Below are 16,701 nucleotides of genomic sequence, written 5' to 3' on the forward strand. Positions count from 1 at the left end.
TACATGAATGGTGTCGGTTTGCCTCATGAATTTCAATCCAGCTATTAGTTCAAAGTCATCTATGATCACCACACGTAAGTCGAATTTTCCTTCATAAGGACCCAGCTTCACCGGTACTCCTTTGGCTGTTCTACCCATTAGCGGAGGCGGTGAGTTGATAGCCTTGATACGACCTCTACCCTTTCCTACGACTAGACCGAGGCACTCTACCTCAGTGGAGACTAAGTAATTGTGAGTAGCGTCTGTGTCTATCATCGCCCAAATGGGATTACCATTAACTCTCATCTTGAAGAGCATTAGGGTCTTCTCTTGGTTAAGATGAGGCCCCTTATCTGCTTCTGTTTTCCTTTTCTTGGAGGTTGGGCATGGGTCTTTTTCTTACATGGAACCCCTTGAATTTACTGAAAATTTTGGCTGCCACTGTAGCTGCCGTTTGCCAGTCCTTCAGAGTCGCGGCTGATATTTACAATGTCTCCTTCGTTCTGCCGCATCCTACGATCTAGGTCGTCCAACCTCTACACTAGGCTGGTTCTTAGATCGGCCACCATACTCGCTATGGGTCGTAATACGTTAACAGTCTCTTCAAGTGCTGCAATGCGGTCTCCATGATTCAACAAGATCAGAAATGGTAGCAATGGAAGTATGTTCGCTCGTCCGATGTCGTACCTGGATTTGATACCAACTGTTACGTGATGCCTTCCTGAGATATCTTGGAAGGGCGATATAAGGCTAAGCAACCGATGTCCGTACAGTTATTATCCGTCAACTGGGGTTCCCTCCGTATGGAAGACAAGACTGTGAGTGTCGTACAGGAAAACCGATTTCAAGAGCAATTGAGAGAACAAAAAAGAAAATGAGAATGAAAGAAAACTCGACTACATTAATGAAAGCTATTACAAAAGGACAACACGGTGTCGAGGAGGAGAGATACCAATATAGAAAATTATTTGCTTGCTTGAAATTTTGACTACTTGACCCCCAATAATGCTTAAAAAGAAAATCAAAGTTATAGGACTAGACATAAATAAGCTAGAGAATTATAACGAAAATACAGAAAGTAAAACTACTCTATATTTACATCAAAAGAGACCTAGATTCTTATAAGGTAAAAGCAGATCCATTGACGATACTTGAAGGGGCCACAACCTTGCATTTAGTATCAGGGTCTGCGCGCAACATTGATCATAGGGCATGGGTAGATTGCGCTGACAACGGGCTCGCACTGGGCGCGATCTGCCGAGGGGAACTATTGGTATTTGCCTACTGCTTGGCGATGGCGAAGGCTATTGATGGGGCGACATAGGCACAGGCACACTTTGTCCCTTGGTGCGGTCAAGACCATGGGGCTACCTATAGAGGTGGCACGTCCAAGGGGTCATGGGGCATGGCCGGAAAGCCGCCCATGACATCACACAACAACAACAACAACAACAACTCAGTGGAATCGCACAAGTGGGGTCTGGGAGGGTAGTGTGTACACAAACCTTACCCCTACCTATGAAGGTAAAGAGGTTGTTTCCGAAAGACCCCCGGCTAAAAAATGTATTAAAAAAAGGAGCAATAGAGAAACAGTAGCAACAACAATGTAATAAGACACTATAAGCAAATAATACAACAAATAATGACATAGATCCAGGGATATAAAACTACAAGAATAGTGCCAATCCTATTGCTAATACTGAAATACCGTATAGAAACAAGGGAGTAGGAATAGGAAGGTACTCGACTAGTACTGCTACTGCTACTGGTAAGACAAGGCAAACTCTAGACTGTCTATCAACTCACCACCCTAATTTTCGATCTCCACGCCTTTCTATCTAGGGTCATGTCCTCGGTAAGTTGGATCTAAGCCATGTCCTGCCTAATCACCTCACCTAAGTTCTTCTTAGGCCTCCCTCTACCCCTCCTCTGACTCGCCACGGGTAACCTCTCGCACCTCCTAACCGGGGCATCAACATCTCTCCTCTTCACATGATCAAACCATCTCAACCTCGATTCCCTTAACTTTTCCTCCACAGGAGACACACCCACTTTGTCCCTAATATATTCATTCCTAATCTTATCTTTTCTAGTATGCCCACACATCCATCGCTACATCCTCATTTCTGCTACTTTCATCTTCTGGGCATGAGATTTCTTGACTGGCCAATATTAAGTTCCATACAACATGGCCAGTCTAACTATCGCTTTGTAAAACTTGCCCTTAAGTCTAGGTGACACATTTCTGTCGCACAAAATACCAGAAGCAAGCCTCCATTTCAACCACCCCGCTCCTATACGGTGTGTGACATCCTAGTCAATCTCCCTGTTATTCTATATAATAGACCCAAGAGATTTGAAACTATCTCTCTTGGGGATGACTTGGGTATCAAGCTTCACATCCACTTCAGCTTCATGTGTCCCAACACTGAACTTACACTCCAAGTATTCTATTTTTGTCCTGCTCAACTTGAAACATTTAGACTCCAGGGTCTTTCGCCACACCTCCAGCTTAGCATTAACCCCGTCGCGCGTCTCGTTAATAAGCACTATATCATCTGCAAATAACATACACCATGACACTTCCCCCTGGATGTTACGCGTTAGCACATCCATCGCTAGGGAAAATAAAAATGGGCTAAGAGTTGATCCCTGATGCAATCCCATCATCACTGAAAAATAACCTGAATCCCCTCCCATGGTCCTCACCCGAATCTTAGATTCATTGTACATATCCTTAATCACCCTAATGAACGCTACCGGAACGCCGCTAACCACCAAACTTCTCCATAGAACCTCCCTAGGGACTTTGTTGTAGGCTTTTTCTAAGTCAATGAACATCATATGTAAGTCCTTCTTCCTCTCCCTATATTGCTCCATCAACCTCCTCACAATATGAATGGCTTTTGTAGTCGATCGCCCCGGCATTAATCCGAACTGATTCTCCGAAATAGACACACTCCTTCTCACCCTCCTCTCCACTACCCTCTTCCAAATTTTAATGGTGTGACTCAGCAGCTTGATACCCCTATAGTTGGTGCAATTCTGGACATCACCCTTGTTCTTGTACAGTGGGACCATCACACTCCACATCCATTTTTCTGGCATCTGCTTCGTCCTAAAAATGACATTAAATAATCCAGTCAGCCACTCCAAGCCTGCTCGGCCTACGTCCTTCCAAAATTCTATCGGAATCTCGTCTGGTCCGGTCGACCTACCCCTACTCATCTTCTGCATAGCTTCCTCAACTTCCTCAATCTCAATACGCCTACAAAACCTGAAATCTCGCTGGCTTTCTGAGTTCTCCAACTCCTCGGGCACAATGCTCCTGTCCCCATCCTCATTCAGGAGTCTATGGAAGTATGTCTGCCACATGCGCCTAATACTCGCCTCTTCCAACAACACCTTGCCTTCTTCGTCTTTGATGCACCTCACTTGGTCCAGGTCTCGAGCCTTCTTCTTCCTCGCATTGGCTAACCTGAACAATTTCTTATCACCGCCTCTGCCCCAAGTTCCTCATACAAGCACTCAAAGGCTGCAGTTTTAGCTACCGTGATCGCTAACTTAAATTTAAAAACTAGATCCGCATGAGATTGAGGACCTGGTTCACGCAGTCAAGCAGCAAAGACCTCTTTCTCTTCGGGAGCTTTCGTAACGGCTATAAAGAATGGGTCTTTCCCCTCGTGAAAGGCTATTGGGATCGATCCCTTCAACCCTCCTTGGCGTGGAAGGTCGCAAGAGAAAAGAAAACTTTTCTTCTTAGCAGCTTTTTCAACCTACCCGAGGTAAGGAAGTAAAGCAACCAATAGCCTTTTTACCTACTATGCCTACACCTTCCTACACGAAGGGCTGTAATACTAGGAAAGCGGAAAGCATGGGTAGGGCAAGAGGCTGTGGACGACGTGACCCGTTAGCACCGGATGAATGACGCAAACTTGAGCGCCTGAAGTCACGAGAGAAGGACGCGAGTTCCTTCAGGGCAAAGGGCATACCTGAGATTTAGGTCATGCAGGAATGCAGAAACGGAACAAAGTCGCTTCGGTGAATCACTTGAGCCCTGATACATTTTCGGTGCCATGGAGCTAGACCAGTGAGCTATTACGCTTTCTTCGAGGTCAGCTCAAGCAGTACGCCTCCTTTTTCTCGTTCTTTGAACTAAGAATAGGGGGTTTAGGAAGAATACGGGCTTTGTTTCGGGGTTTTCAGGTGTCGAACTCTTTTATCTTCGCCAAGATGCTTTCTCAGCGATCTTTTCTCATCCTGAAGTTGATCTCCTGTCCTCTACTGACCCACCCCAATCAGCATTACTATAGATTTCAACTCTGGGGGTTCGCGTCTATACGTGTAGTGTGGTGCTTAGGCCTACCCACCCTATTTGTTCCATGATCTATGGGTCTACTGGAGCTACCCACTTCGATCAATTAGCCAAGATTTTGACCGGATACGAAATCACTGGTGCTCGATCTAGTGAGTAGACTAAAAAAAGTGCACAAGAAAGACTAAGGAAACAAAACCTTTTCTCGATAACGCTGGGCCAAGTAGCGACACTTCACCCAGATTCGATCATCACGTCAACTTGCTTTATTCAACAAAGTGATCAAGCTTCTTAGCCACCGGGGACCGGCCTCGTGAACGCATTCGCTAAAGGCACTACTGGCCGGCTTTCTCAATCTTCAATCTAACTTCAGAAATTGAATAAGCCCACTTGGGCAAATTCGTAGGTTCGATTCCTGCTGGATGTTTTTATAGGATCGGGAAGAAGTTCCACTAAGAGCCCGGTTAGAGAATTATCGTCCTCTGAGATGAGCCCAGTGCATTGGACCGATGGATAAGACAATTTAAGAAAATAAGTCTTTAACCTACCTTAACCTTAAGAGCCATTTCATGAGATGAAGATTATTCAAAACCATATAAGGAGATAATACAATATTTCTTCAATCAATGCAACAATTAATTAATACCCCGCCCCCCAAACTACTCGTATGTCCATACTTAAACATTTGGAAGGTGGATAATATAACATGAGCTCAATATTGAACAAATCAAGAATAAGAATGAGTCTAACTCTAATATATATTAAGAAAATTGACCTTGGCCTTCGTCGAACTCCAATTTGTTTTTTCATGAATGGAGGATGGCCAAGACCATATACAACATCACATTCTCTCGGAAAAAGTCAGACAATACACTATACATGCATGTTGAAACAAGTTAGGAGAACATTTGATCTAGCAACAACACCATACCCATGGCAAATCCAGAGTCGAATCCTGGCATTACAACCAATACAAAAACCTCTAATCCAAAAGTTACACCGTCAGTTACTGCTTTCTTCTTCCTTATCTCTGCTACAACATTTCTTGACTCAGCGTCCAACACTTTGCATGATCGGTTAGCATATGACCCTTCGATAATATAAGAATATCTCTTCTCAGACATCCCTTGATAATAAACATGGGCAAGAACGTTGATGTTACTATGTAAAATCTTCATTTGTTTCTTTACACAGAATATAGGCTTCTTTCTTGACGATGAAGACTTGCTACTACTACTGTGGTAATTATCATCCCCAACTTCTCCTTCATATATGAACCAATTGTTGTCTACTAGTCTTAGCTTCTGCTAGAAAAATAAGAAAAACAAATTAAGTTGACAGTATAAATTTTCCGGTTAAATTGATCAGTAATAAACAACATGTAACTTCTTCTATCAGGCTTATATAATAACTTGACAAATATGATAACAACATATTATAATAGGTTAAACTACCTTCTCTGTCATTTAATTTACAGGGAAAAAAAGAGAAATAAAATCCTTCTCAGTCGCATATAACTGGTTATCTACTAGCCTTATATTGGGTTTTGCCAACTCATGACACACGAAAAAGAAAAAAAAAAGCAAGTCTATAATATATATACAGCTAATATACTACTATAGTTGTAACAACGATAAAACTCAAGCTAATCAATGGTTACTTATACTAGTAGTATTTGTTATGCTTGTTAAAATGATTTTATATATCTTATGGTATTTCTTGTTCGCCAGTCCCGTTGGAAAAGAGTTAAACAAAGTGTTACACAAAGAAAAATGTTAAACTATTTTGTTATATATATATATATATAAAAACCAAAAAGCATTGCTTAGAATTTGCCTTCTATAGTAATTAAGTTGGAGCACAAATAAATACTACTAGTACTATATATATATATAAATTCTTTATACCGACGATGTATAAGTAATTACCTTATGGCGACATACGGTGAGGATGGGTTTTCCAGAGCCATCCATGAGAGTGATTTGATTGCGGCCGCCGGAATAATTATCAACCCTATACACTAAACTGCCATCAGATCCAATTACTGTGAAACCTTTACAGCTGAAAATTAGTGATTTTCTCCAAACTGTTAGAGATATACATGACGTTGAAGTTGAAGTAATAGTAGCTAATTCCCTGCAGCTATTGTTCTTCAAGTCTTGGTCATGATCTGATACTTGATTTTGTGGATTGACTGATCTGAAACTTATTGATTTTAAAAAGAGAAGCATTTCTCCTTTTCTAGATCTATATACTACTATTGCTTTTGTCTGTGTTTTGGAACTTTTTTTGCTAACGTAAGAGAAGAAGATCTTTGGAGGAAAATGAGATATTTATAGATGCAACAAAAGGCTGTATATTACTAATTATTTATCGTATTGTTTGTAAAGAGGGAGACAAATATAAATAACACGTGCCTTTTGGGCATTGATCGAGGCAGTATATTGTTTTTTCTCTAACACAAATTCCAAAAGAGACCACCTTACATTTACCTAACGCGATGTCGCATGCATTAATTGATGACTTTCAAAGCCAATTCTAAATTTCTAATGGATGGAGTGACACACTCTTTTACAATATCAATGTTCGTAATTTAGTTTAATAATATGTTAGAGCATGTTGTTTATTATTTATCAAATTAAATATAATTATTTTACAAGTAATTAGATTGTGTAGGTAATTTTCACGATCAGTGTATAGATTTAACTCAAAATTTTCCACTATTTTTTGTATATAACTTAACTTCTTTTTTTTCTCTCTTAGTAGTTTAGTGTATAATCAAACCCTGATGAATGTCGGAAAAAGTGCCACGTGGGTGATTAAGTAATTGAATTCTGAGATTCCTTATTGTTTGTTGTTTTCCATTGTTAATTTTTTAATATTCTTTTTTGTCTCCTAAAGGTCAAGTTAGGTACTTCGGTTAGCGTTACTCAAGTTGAGAAGAGACAAAAGAAAGAACCAGAAAATCTGGAATACGTTATCAAGTCTTAAGACACACAGCGCTCTTCATTTTTGACATTAACAAGACTCTTATGTGTTTAAACTATTTTTTATTTATTACAATTTAAAATAAACTTGCAAGGGAAAAATTTGGGTCGATATTTTTTTTAGTTCTAAAGTAACAATCGGCTAATAAGATGTTTGCCAAACTTTTTTTGATTTCTAAAAGTTTGCACAAATTGAGCAATTCTTGAAAAAGTGAAGTAGACATTAATGTCTTTTATTTTTTATTTTTTATTTTCGTGGTTACGCAGGAGTTTGATGGCTAAGTTGTGCACCACATGACAATATCAAGCAATTTGAGTAGAATTGGGACTCTAAAAAGGGTATTATTAAATTGCATTTAATAAATTGAGGTGTTGATTTTAATGCATGTGGCAGATAAGGTAGGGGACCTTGCGAGCCCTTAAGTCAAGTTGTCTCTTACGCTAATTCAGTATCAGTCACGTTATATTCCAAAAAATAAATAAAAGTGGGACAGTATATTTATAAGCATGCACTTTGACTCTACATGATAAGGCAGCACGAAAAGTTCCAAACACGTAATATTGTTTTTTCTTCTAATTACATTTTACACGTGGAATGATACTGATCTTTGGAAAATCTTCCAGAAATAGATATATGCATTTTTAGTTTAGCTGAAAATAATTAGCATCTTATTTAAAACCTTAGATTCGTGATTAGAGTTAGAGGTTTAGACCGAACCAATTTTTAGGTTTCTTTTAATAAAACCTTAGATTTTTATATAAATTTATAATCGTACCGATAATTAGGGTAGATTTTTTATTTTGTAAAAATAAACCGAAAAAATATCGAACCGTACCAAATAAATTTACATGTAGAAAATATATTTATATATTAATATTAAAAATAATAAAGCATTAAAAAAATTTGGGCATTGGAATTATAAAAATGGTTAAAAGACAACGAGTAATTAAACTCAAAATCCTAATTCCCAAAACTATTATGCTATTTCTATTAAAACTAAATTATTTTCAGCATATTCGCTAGCAAGACACAAAGTATTCTAGCGCTTATGAGTAGCAAACTACAATGTATTAAATATGTTTCCTTTCATATGTTTTAAATTTATCCTTTTGAATATTTAATATTCCATATACTTTATTCTTGAATCCCAACTTGGTTAATATCTTTTCATTCGTGTGATTTATATTTTTTTTGTCTTTGCTTAGTTTATTTTATGCCGTTGTAGAATAGTTGATGGATCTAATACTATGGCCATCTTTCATGTTTTCTTAATTCATCACCCTTTAAACAGTAAAATATCTAGAGAGTTTTGCGAAGTTCTATAAAAATATGTATGTTATTGCATTCTACTTCTAATAGTAATTTTTACATGATATTTTAAAAAATACCGAAAATTAACCTAACCGTACCAATACCGAAGAGAAACCGACATGATTGGGATAATTTCGGAAAGTCTAATTTTGGTTATACATAATAAAATAACCGAAAAATTGGTATGGTACAAATTTTATAAAATAATCGGCCGAACCGAACCATTGATACCCTAGAGTAACCCAATATTTTATAAGACTGGGACAACATTTAAGTATATAGGGATAATAGCACATTTGGTTTCTTATAGCCTATTTAGCCAAGTTCTTTTGGGGCCAAAAGTTTTTTTTTTTTTTTTTTGCCAAAAGTAAATTTTTTTGAAAAGTCGAGGTGTTTGGCTAAACTTTTAGATGAAAAAAAGTGTTTTCAATAGAAACAGAAGCAGTTTCTGAGAAGCAGAAAAAAGCAACTTCTCACCAAAAGTATTTTTTTGAAAAAATATTTTTGGAAAAAATCACTTAAAATAATTTTTAAAAGCTTGATCAAATACTAATACTCAAAAGTACTTTTTGAATTAATTAGTCAAAGACATACTGCTTATCATCAAAAATACTTTTTTAAAAGCACTTTTGAGAAAACACTTTTCAAATAAGCTGATTTTATAAGTTTGGTCAAATAAACTACTCTTATTAGTTATTTATAAATTTGATTTTGGTTCTTGTGACTCGACACATTTAACCTCTGATTAATTAAAATATATTTTTTGGTTCCTTTATATAAGAAATTAGTTATATTTGAGTTAATTTAAGAACTATGCCACCCTTAAATATAGAGTAATAATATGCCTTTTATATTTATTTTAAACACCGTTGTAATTTGATGTGAAATATTATATTCTGTGGAAAGATTTCAAAGATATTATATTGCTGTCCCTACGATAGCCCCTTAACTTTCCGTAACAAAGTGCACGTCTTGTTTCTGCGGCTGCAGCTTACCATTTTATTCACGTCTCTTCTTTTAATGCACAGATAGCCAATATAAAGACAAAAACTAGGTCTAATATTTTCCCTTGATATATATGTGGAACTAGAAATGCATCAAGGTTTGAATAAGAGCGTGAAAAGAATTAAGTTATGAGTTTTTTGGCCATATAACTAATTCTAGAAACACTATCAATCATTATAATTAGTTCTCAATCCAAATCCAGTTGAGATCATGAAAATATTATATATTCTTCAGGGGCGGCCCAACCTCATCGGAGGCCTAAAGCAAAATCTTAATAAGAGACATTAGTATATATATATATATATTATTTAATGAACATCGTTTTAAAAAAAAAATAGACAAGTGAGAATGTAGAATTAAAAAAATGAGAACTTAGTTTTATAAAATACAGAAAATTAAATAAATTTAACGTTGATTGCATCATAACTGAAATGGGAGAACCCAAAAAACATAAGTGACTTCTTTTTTTCAGTAAGTCCCTTTCTATATTTGGTAACAATTCAACTTTAGATTTTTCTTTTTACCATTAATGAGATGATTTCTAGCCCAAAAACTTCTATGATTTATTTAAGATTACAAGTTTCAAAAGTCTTTCTTTATTTCATAAAATCCATGTCCAGTCAAACACTTTCATATAAATTGGGACGGAGAGAGTATAATTTATGTAAGAAAAATAAATAATAAGTTAGATTATTAGATATAGTTACATGACTAACTAATGAATAGAGAAATATAATTAAGTAAAAAAGTAAAATAAGATTGACAGAAAACTATTTTAGTTATATTAATTAGAGGAAGAAATCGAGTTATTAAAAATTAATATGACAATAAAGAAATAAATTTATCAAAAGATAATTATATAAATAATATACTACTATATATAGAGAATACTAGTAATTTTGGGGCCTTTAAATTTTTGGGGCCTAAAGCAAGTGTTTCACTTGCTTTAGGGTTGGGCCGCCCCTGATATTCTCTAAAAGAGGAACAAGAAAAAGGAAACATTTCTACCTTGTATTTAGATGTGGATTTAGATTTTGAAATTTCTGAATTACTACAACAACCTCAAATTAATATACAAATAATTGAGTTCACAATCAAATACTAATAAATATTTAATGGATATCTTAATACATATATAAAATTTGGGCAAAAGCTGTTGGATTGACATGAGCCTTTAACTTATAAGGTAAGGTAGGTACGTCCTTGTTTGTATTTGTGAAATTATTTTGTGAATATATGCATTAGGTGCAAATATTTAATTAAGTAGACAATGAATAGAATTAAAATATTTTTTATCCCTTTCACATATTTCAGAGGCAGTATCAGTGCTCTAGCTTGTTGCTTTGTAGGTAGCAACACCAGCCTAGATTTGCCTGCTCCCAGGGAGATGTTACGTGCATGTGTGTATTATTTTATGTGTTCTACGTAATTACACTACGTCCCTTGAAATTATATTTAGTTAAGAAAATTAATAGTGAAGAAGATAAGTAGTTTCGTGAAGAAATTTTTAGACTATTTCTTACAATAAATTAGCCTAAAAAACACATATACTCATTTGGACGGAAATAAATTTCGTTCGCCTTCTTTTACTTTCTTTTTCCGTCCTTTCTTTACGGGACGGAGGGAGAGTAGAACCTGCGGGTTCGGCCGAACTCAGTAGCTTTGATCAAAACCGTTTATTTATCTTAAGAAATTTATTGAACATGTAAAAAATTATTAATTTAGAATTCAGTAACTTAAAAGATTTACAATCTCAAACCCATAATTTTCAACATTTTCCGCATCTGTTTCTTTGGACTCCAATTAATACAGAAGTCAAATGGGTGAGATGGGCCAAAATTGAACAGGCCAAAAATGTTAACGTAAAAATACAAGTTTATTGTCAAATCTCTCTTTTATTTTGTAGACCGCTCGATCGTGAAGTTTATTTTTAAGATATTTTTTATTTGAATTCATGCTTTTTGGATAATGATCACTCAATACTTGTTCAAAATGTGTTTAAGAGATCAGTACGAGCAGATCGGATAAAGGTTGTGTAGTAGGTCATAATAACTCGACACTTTCGACTCAAAATTATTTATCAAACAATTTGTTCTTATAATTGGGTAAATTTTTCTGTCTACCTATCTATTAATTCTCATTTTATTTCTCCCTAAATCAACCTTATTCTTATTTTTATATTTTAGTTTTAGCTACGAAAATTGAGTAACTAACTGAATACTGCAGCTTTAGCCAGATCAGCTTTTTAAACAGTGTATTGTGAGTCAACCTATTGCTTAGTATTTCAGCTCAAAACTTTTGACTGAAGGAGATCTTGGGCTCCCCCATTGAAAATTATATATCATTGACTCAACCCTTCATACTTTTCATGAGTTGGATCACATGGCTGTAGACTTAGACTATAATTGACCCCTCTATGCTCACGTCTCCAATCAAATTATACATCATAGTATCTCTTAAATTAAAGAGGGGCGCGCTCCCTATTAGGAATGTTATATCTAAGTTTCAATGTTGACAAGTGTACAAAACTAATATCTATTTACTTTTGACTGCAGAGAACAAGGCATCAGGCCCTTCGTTGTTGATCAAGCTATCAAAAAGGCATTAACTCAAATCTAACAAAGATGAAGAAGGAAGGACAAAAGAAATGGGAGACAAGTTGGGTGGAAAACACATCATAGTGGGAGACAATTGGAAGTGATGCTTCTTGTCATCAAGCACTCCTATATTATTTAATTTCCCCCCACCCCCAACCAACTGAAAACCATTTGACATGCGCTCATTTTTTCAAAGTAAGTATAAAGCATCTTGACATGGGAACGACATGGAACAGAGCACTCCATGATTTAACAAATTCCAGTCCATCTCTCCAACCCATCTCTCTCGAAGAAATTAGAGGCACCCTGCTCTAATCCAACAATCATCTCTCTTGAAGAAATCAAAGATACCTTGCTGGAATTAGACACAAACACACAACAATACTTGCCTATAAGGTCACTAGTGAACTCAAGGGAGTGTTGTGTGCAACTACAAACACTGTCTTCTAAGTCTCTCTAAATCTAAGTACAAACACTGTATTCTTAAGTCTACAAGTATCATAAAAGATAGAAGGAGTTAGAATACAAAAGAGAATTGTGTCAACATCCAGAAATCATTATTGCTAAACATCATTGGTGTTGAACGAGCCAAAACCATCACTGTTGTAATTCTTTATCAAAGATCTAAAAGAACCCTTGTAACCCAAGGAAAGCTGGACATAAGTACCATACCGGTACTGAACCAGTATAAAAACTGTTGTGTCTTGTGTTGCCTTCAAATTCACTGCATTCATCTGTCTTATCTGTGTACTGTACGAAAGCTAGTCGACTAAACTAAATCTTAGTCAACTAAGTTTTAATAGTCCACAATTCATCCCCCTCCCCCTCTTGTTCTTTCAATTGGTATCAGAGCGAGGCTCACGAACTTTACTTAAAAGCTAGTGAGAAAAAGATCATGGGATCAAACACAGTTGTCGGTGCATTATTTCAAGAAAGAACCTCTCAGGTACGACCTCCATACTTCAACGGACAACATTTTTCTCATTGAAAAGTTTTCATGGAAACATACACTATGTCATATGACATCAAAGTTTGGCGTGTTATAAAAAAGGGAAATCTTCCGATTCCACCAAAGAAAGATGAAAATGATCAAATCATTATATCAACTGATCCACTTGACTTGGATGATTACACTGATGAGCAAGCTGCCGTTATAACTGTGAATTCCAAAGAAAAAAATCTATTGTATATTGCTATCAGTGGAGAAGAGTATGAAAAGATTTCAAGCTATGAAACTTTCAAGAAAATGTGGGATAAATTGGAAATCACATATGAGGGAACCAACAATGTAAAAGAAACAAGGATCAACCTTCTAGTTCGTGACTATGAGCTATTTCAAATGAAGGATGGAGAATCAGTGGAAGAAATGTTCTCCAGATTCAGCAAAATCCTTGGAGATCTAAAATCCTTTGGTAGACCAATAAAAAATGGAGAACAGGTCAGGAAAATCCTTAGAAGCCTACCCACAATCTAGCAGCCCAAAGTTATTGCTCTGGAATGACAAGACCTTGACAAAATATCCTATGATGAACTTAGAGGTGATTTAATTGCCTTTGAGAAAACTCACTTGGACAGGAAAATTCAACAAGAAAAGAAGAAAGCAGTAGCCTTTAAAGCAACTGTGGTTGAACCAGAAAATGAAGAAGAAGAGGAAGAAGGAGAACAGGATGAAAACATAGCCATGCTTTCTCAAGTTGTAGCTAGCATGATGAGGAAGAACATATTCAGCAAAAGAGGGAAATCAAACTTCAGAAGAGGAAGGACAAATAATGAAAATAATAAAAATAATGGAAGATGCTATGAATGTGGAAAATATGGGCACATTCAAGCTGATTGTCCCCTACTGAAGACAAAACTCAGCAGGAACTTTCAAAAGAAGAAGTCTTTTGGAGCCTGGAGTGATGAAGAAGAATTTGACCTTGAAGAAATTGCAAATATGTGTTTCATGGCCATGAAAGAAGATAGCAATGAGGACTCAGGTGAACTCGGTCTTATGGAAGACGAGGGAACTAGTGAGGTACGTCTTCCTACTTGTTCTAACTGTTGTGAACTTCAAGAATTTGTTAATATTGCTCTTGCAGATATTGAAAGAGTTCTAAATGAACTCAGAAAAATCCAAAGAGAAAAAAAGGACTGGGCCTTGAAGTTGGAAGTGTGTGAAATTGAACGTGACATGCTTCAAGAGGAAGTAAATGAACTTTAACTTCAATTGAATGGATTACAAAGATCCACTAGTCATAATTCCATCAAATCAAATTTGACCACTCCCTTTAACTATTTGATTAACACTAGAAACCTTCAGGTATGCTCTTATTATGGTAAAAATAGTCACAACACTAACCAGTGCAGGAACAGAACCAGAGCAGAAAAAAGCTCTGAAAATCCCAATAAACCGTCGTGTTTTTATTGTGGAAAACGTTGTCACACTTCTAACCATTACAGGTTTAAGGACAACAGGAGATGGGTCTAGCGACCTAAATCCTCTAGTCAAGTTAACACTTAGAAATCTAACCATTCAAGACCCAAGCAAGCTTGGGTACCTAAAAATAAGTAATCTTGTTTTGCAGAAACACTGCAAGAAGAATCGAAAAGGAAAATAGTATCTTGACAACGCGTGTTCCAGACATATGACTGGTGATAAACAATTATTCAAAACAGTCACCAAACTAGATGGAGGAACAGTTACCTTCGGAGATAAATTAAAAGAAAATGTTATTGGAGTTGGAAAAGTTCCCCTTAACTCAACATGTGAAGTGGATGAAGTATACCTGGTTGATGAACTCTGTTACAATCTTCTCAGTACTAGTCAACTATATGACAATGACTATGAGGTTTGTTTTAAGAAACATGGCTGGTATATAGAAGACAAATAAGGTAAAGTCATTCTTTCAGGTAACAGAGACAAAAATGTCTACACCATCAGTAATATAGATAGTCTTGGAAATCAAATTTGTCTTGCTTCTATGATCGATAACCCTTGGATTTGGCATAGAAAGCTTGGACACGCTAGCATGCATACTATCCAAAAACTCTCTAAACATGATCTTGTCATTGGTCTTCCAAAGCTAGATTTTTCAAAAGATCATATTTGTGATGCATGTCAACTAGGAAAACAAACTCGCTCATCTTTCAAAATCAAAAACATTATTTCTACTACTAAACCACTTCAACTATTGCATATGGATTTGTTTGGTCCAACCAGAACTGCTAGTATAGGTGGTAGAAAATACGCTTTTGTTATTGTGGATGATTTTTCTCGATTTACATGGGTTATTTTTCTAAGTCATAAAGATAGAGCCCTAAGAAATTTTGAAGTTTTCTGTAAGAAGGTCCAACGTGAAAAGGGATACTACATTTCCACTATCAGAAGTGATCACAGAGGAGAATTTGAAAGTAGAGCCTTTGAAAACTTTTGCAATGACCAAGTAATCTCTCACAATTTCTCTTCACCAAGATCATCTCAATAGAATGGAGTGGTAGAACGTAAAAATAGAACCTTACAGGACATGGCTAGAACCATGATTGTGGAAAACTCTCTACCTCACCACTTCTAAGCATGAGTTGTGAGCACTGCATGTCATATTATCAACAGATGTTTGATTCGGCCCATTCTTAAAAAGACTTCATATGAGCTATGGAATAGTAAGAAACCCAACATTGGTTATTTTCATCCTTTTGGATGCAAACGCTTCCTTCAGAATAATGGAAAGGACAATATGGGTAAGTTTGATCCAAAAAGCGACGAAGGTATATTTCTTGGATATTCTCTCTCAAGTAGAGCATATAGAGTCTACAATAAAAGAACCTTATGTATTGAAGAATCAATTCATGTTATTTTTGTTGACACTAACCCTTACTTAGGGAATGAAAAAGTTCCTGAAGATGAGGAAATTTCTATTGTTCCAAAATCTACTGTTACAGGAAAAGACTGTCAAGAGGAGTCGACTGGTCAGCAAGATCAGTCAACTGAGGAATATAATAAAGTCCAAGAATCTTCTTCAACAGAACAGTCGACTACTGAGGAAAGGGAAACAACTACAACCATCCCAAATGAATGGAAAAGTGAACCTAGATATCCTCACAAATTCATTATTGGAAATCCACACGAAGGAATCACTACCAGAAAGTCTCAAAAGCTCAATTCCCACATGGCTCTAATTTCTCAACTTGAGCCAAAGAAAGTGGATGAAGCACTAAAATACATTCACTGGGTCAAAGCAATGAATGATGAACTTGATCAATTTGAAAGAAATAAAGTATGGAAACTGGTTCCAAAACCTTGAAATACTTCTATTGTAGGAACAAAATGGGTTTATAGAAATAAGCTAAACGAATCTGGACTAGTGATGCAAAATAAAGCACGGCTTGTTGTACAAGGTTATTCTCAGCAGGAGGGAATCGACTACGATGAAACATTCATGCTAGTAGCAAGACTGGAATCTATTCGAATATTACTTGCCTTTGCTGCTCATAAAGGATTCAAACTATTTCAAATGGATGTAAAAA

At 36.2% G+C, this 16,701-nt stretch overlaps 2 protein-coding genes across 3 annotated transcripts; one reads left to right on the forward strand and one right to left on the reverse strand.

Annotated features, from left to right (window-relative positions):
* Positions 1 to 5,034: 5,034 nt before the first annotated feature.
* LOC107801575 (protein LURP-one-related 17-like) lies at positions 5,035 to 6,590 on the reverse strand. Of its 2 annotated transcripts, none has more exons than XM_016624922.2 (2): positions 6,223 to 6,590; positions 5,035 to 5,598 (listed from the first exon to the last, which is right to left on the reverse strand). In XM_016624922.2, the coding sequence occupies exons 1-2, from the start codon at positions 6,523 to 6,525 to the stop codon at positions 5,191 to 5,193; spliced, it is 711 nt and encodes a 236-aa protein (XP_016480408.1). In that variant the 5' UTR covers positions 6,526 to 6,590; the 3' UTR covers positions 5,035 to 5,190. The 2 variants fall into 2 exon arrangements, with proteins under 2 accessions (XP_016480408.1, XP_016480407.1); XM_016624921.2 differs by having other exon boundaries at positions 5,035 to 5,601.
* Positions 6,591 to 13,207: 6,617 nt separating this feature from the next.
* LOC142177404 (uncharacterized) lies at positions 13,208 to 14,398 on the forward strand. Its single transcript, XM_075245894.1, has 2 exons — positions 13,208 to 13,633; positions 13,754 to 14,398. The coding sequence occupies exons 1-2, from the start codon at positions 13,208 to 13,210 to the stop codon at positions 14,396 to 14,398; spliced, it is 1,071 nt and encodes a 356-aa protein (XP_075101995.1).
* Positions 14,399 to 16,701: the final 2,303 nt, after the last annotated feature.

The sequence above is a fragment of the Nicotiana tabacum genome, chromosome 23 (genome assembly GCF_000715075.1).
Source record: "Nicotiana tabacum cultivar K326 chromosome 23, ASM71507v2, whole genome shotgun sequence".
Taxonomy (NCBI): domain Eukaryota; kingdom Viridiplantae; phylum Streptophyta; class Magnoliopsida; order Solanales; family Solanaceae; genus Nicotiana; species Nicotiana tabacum.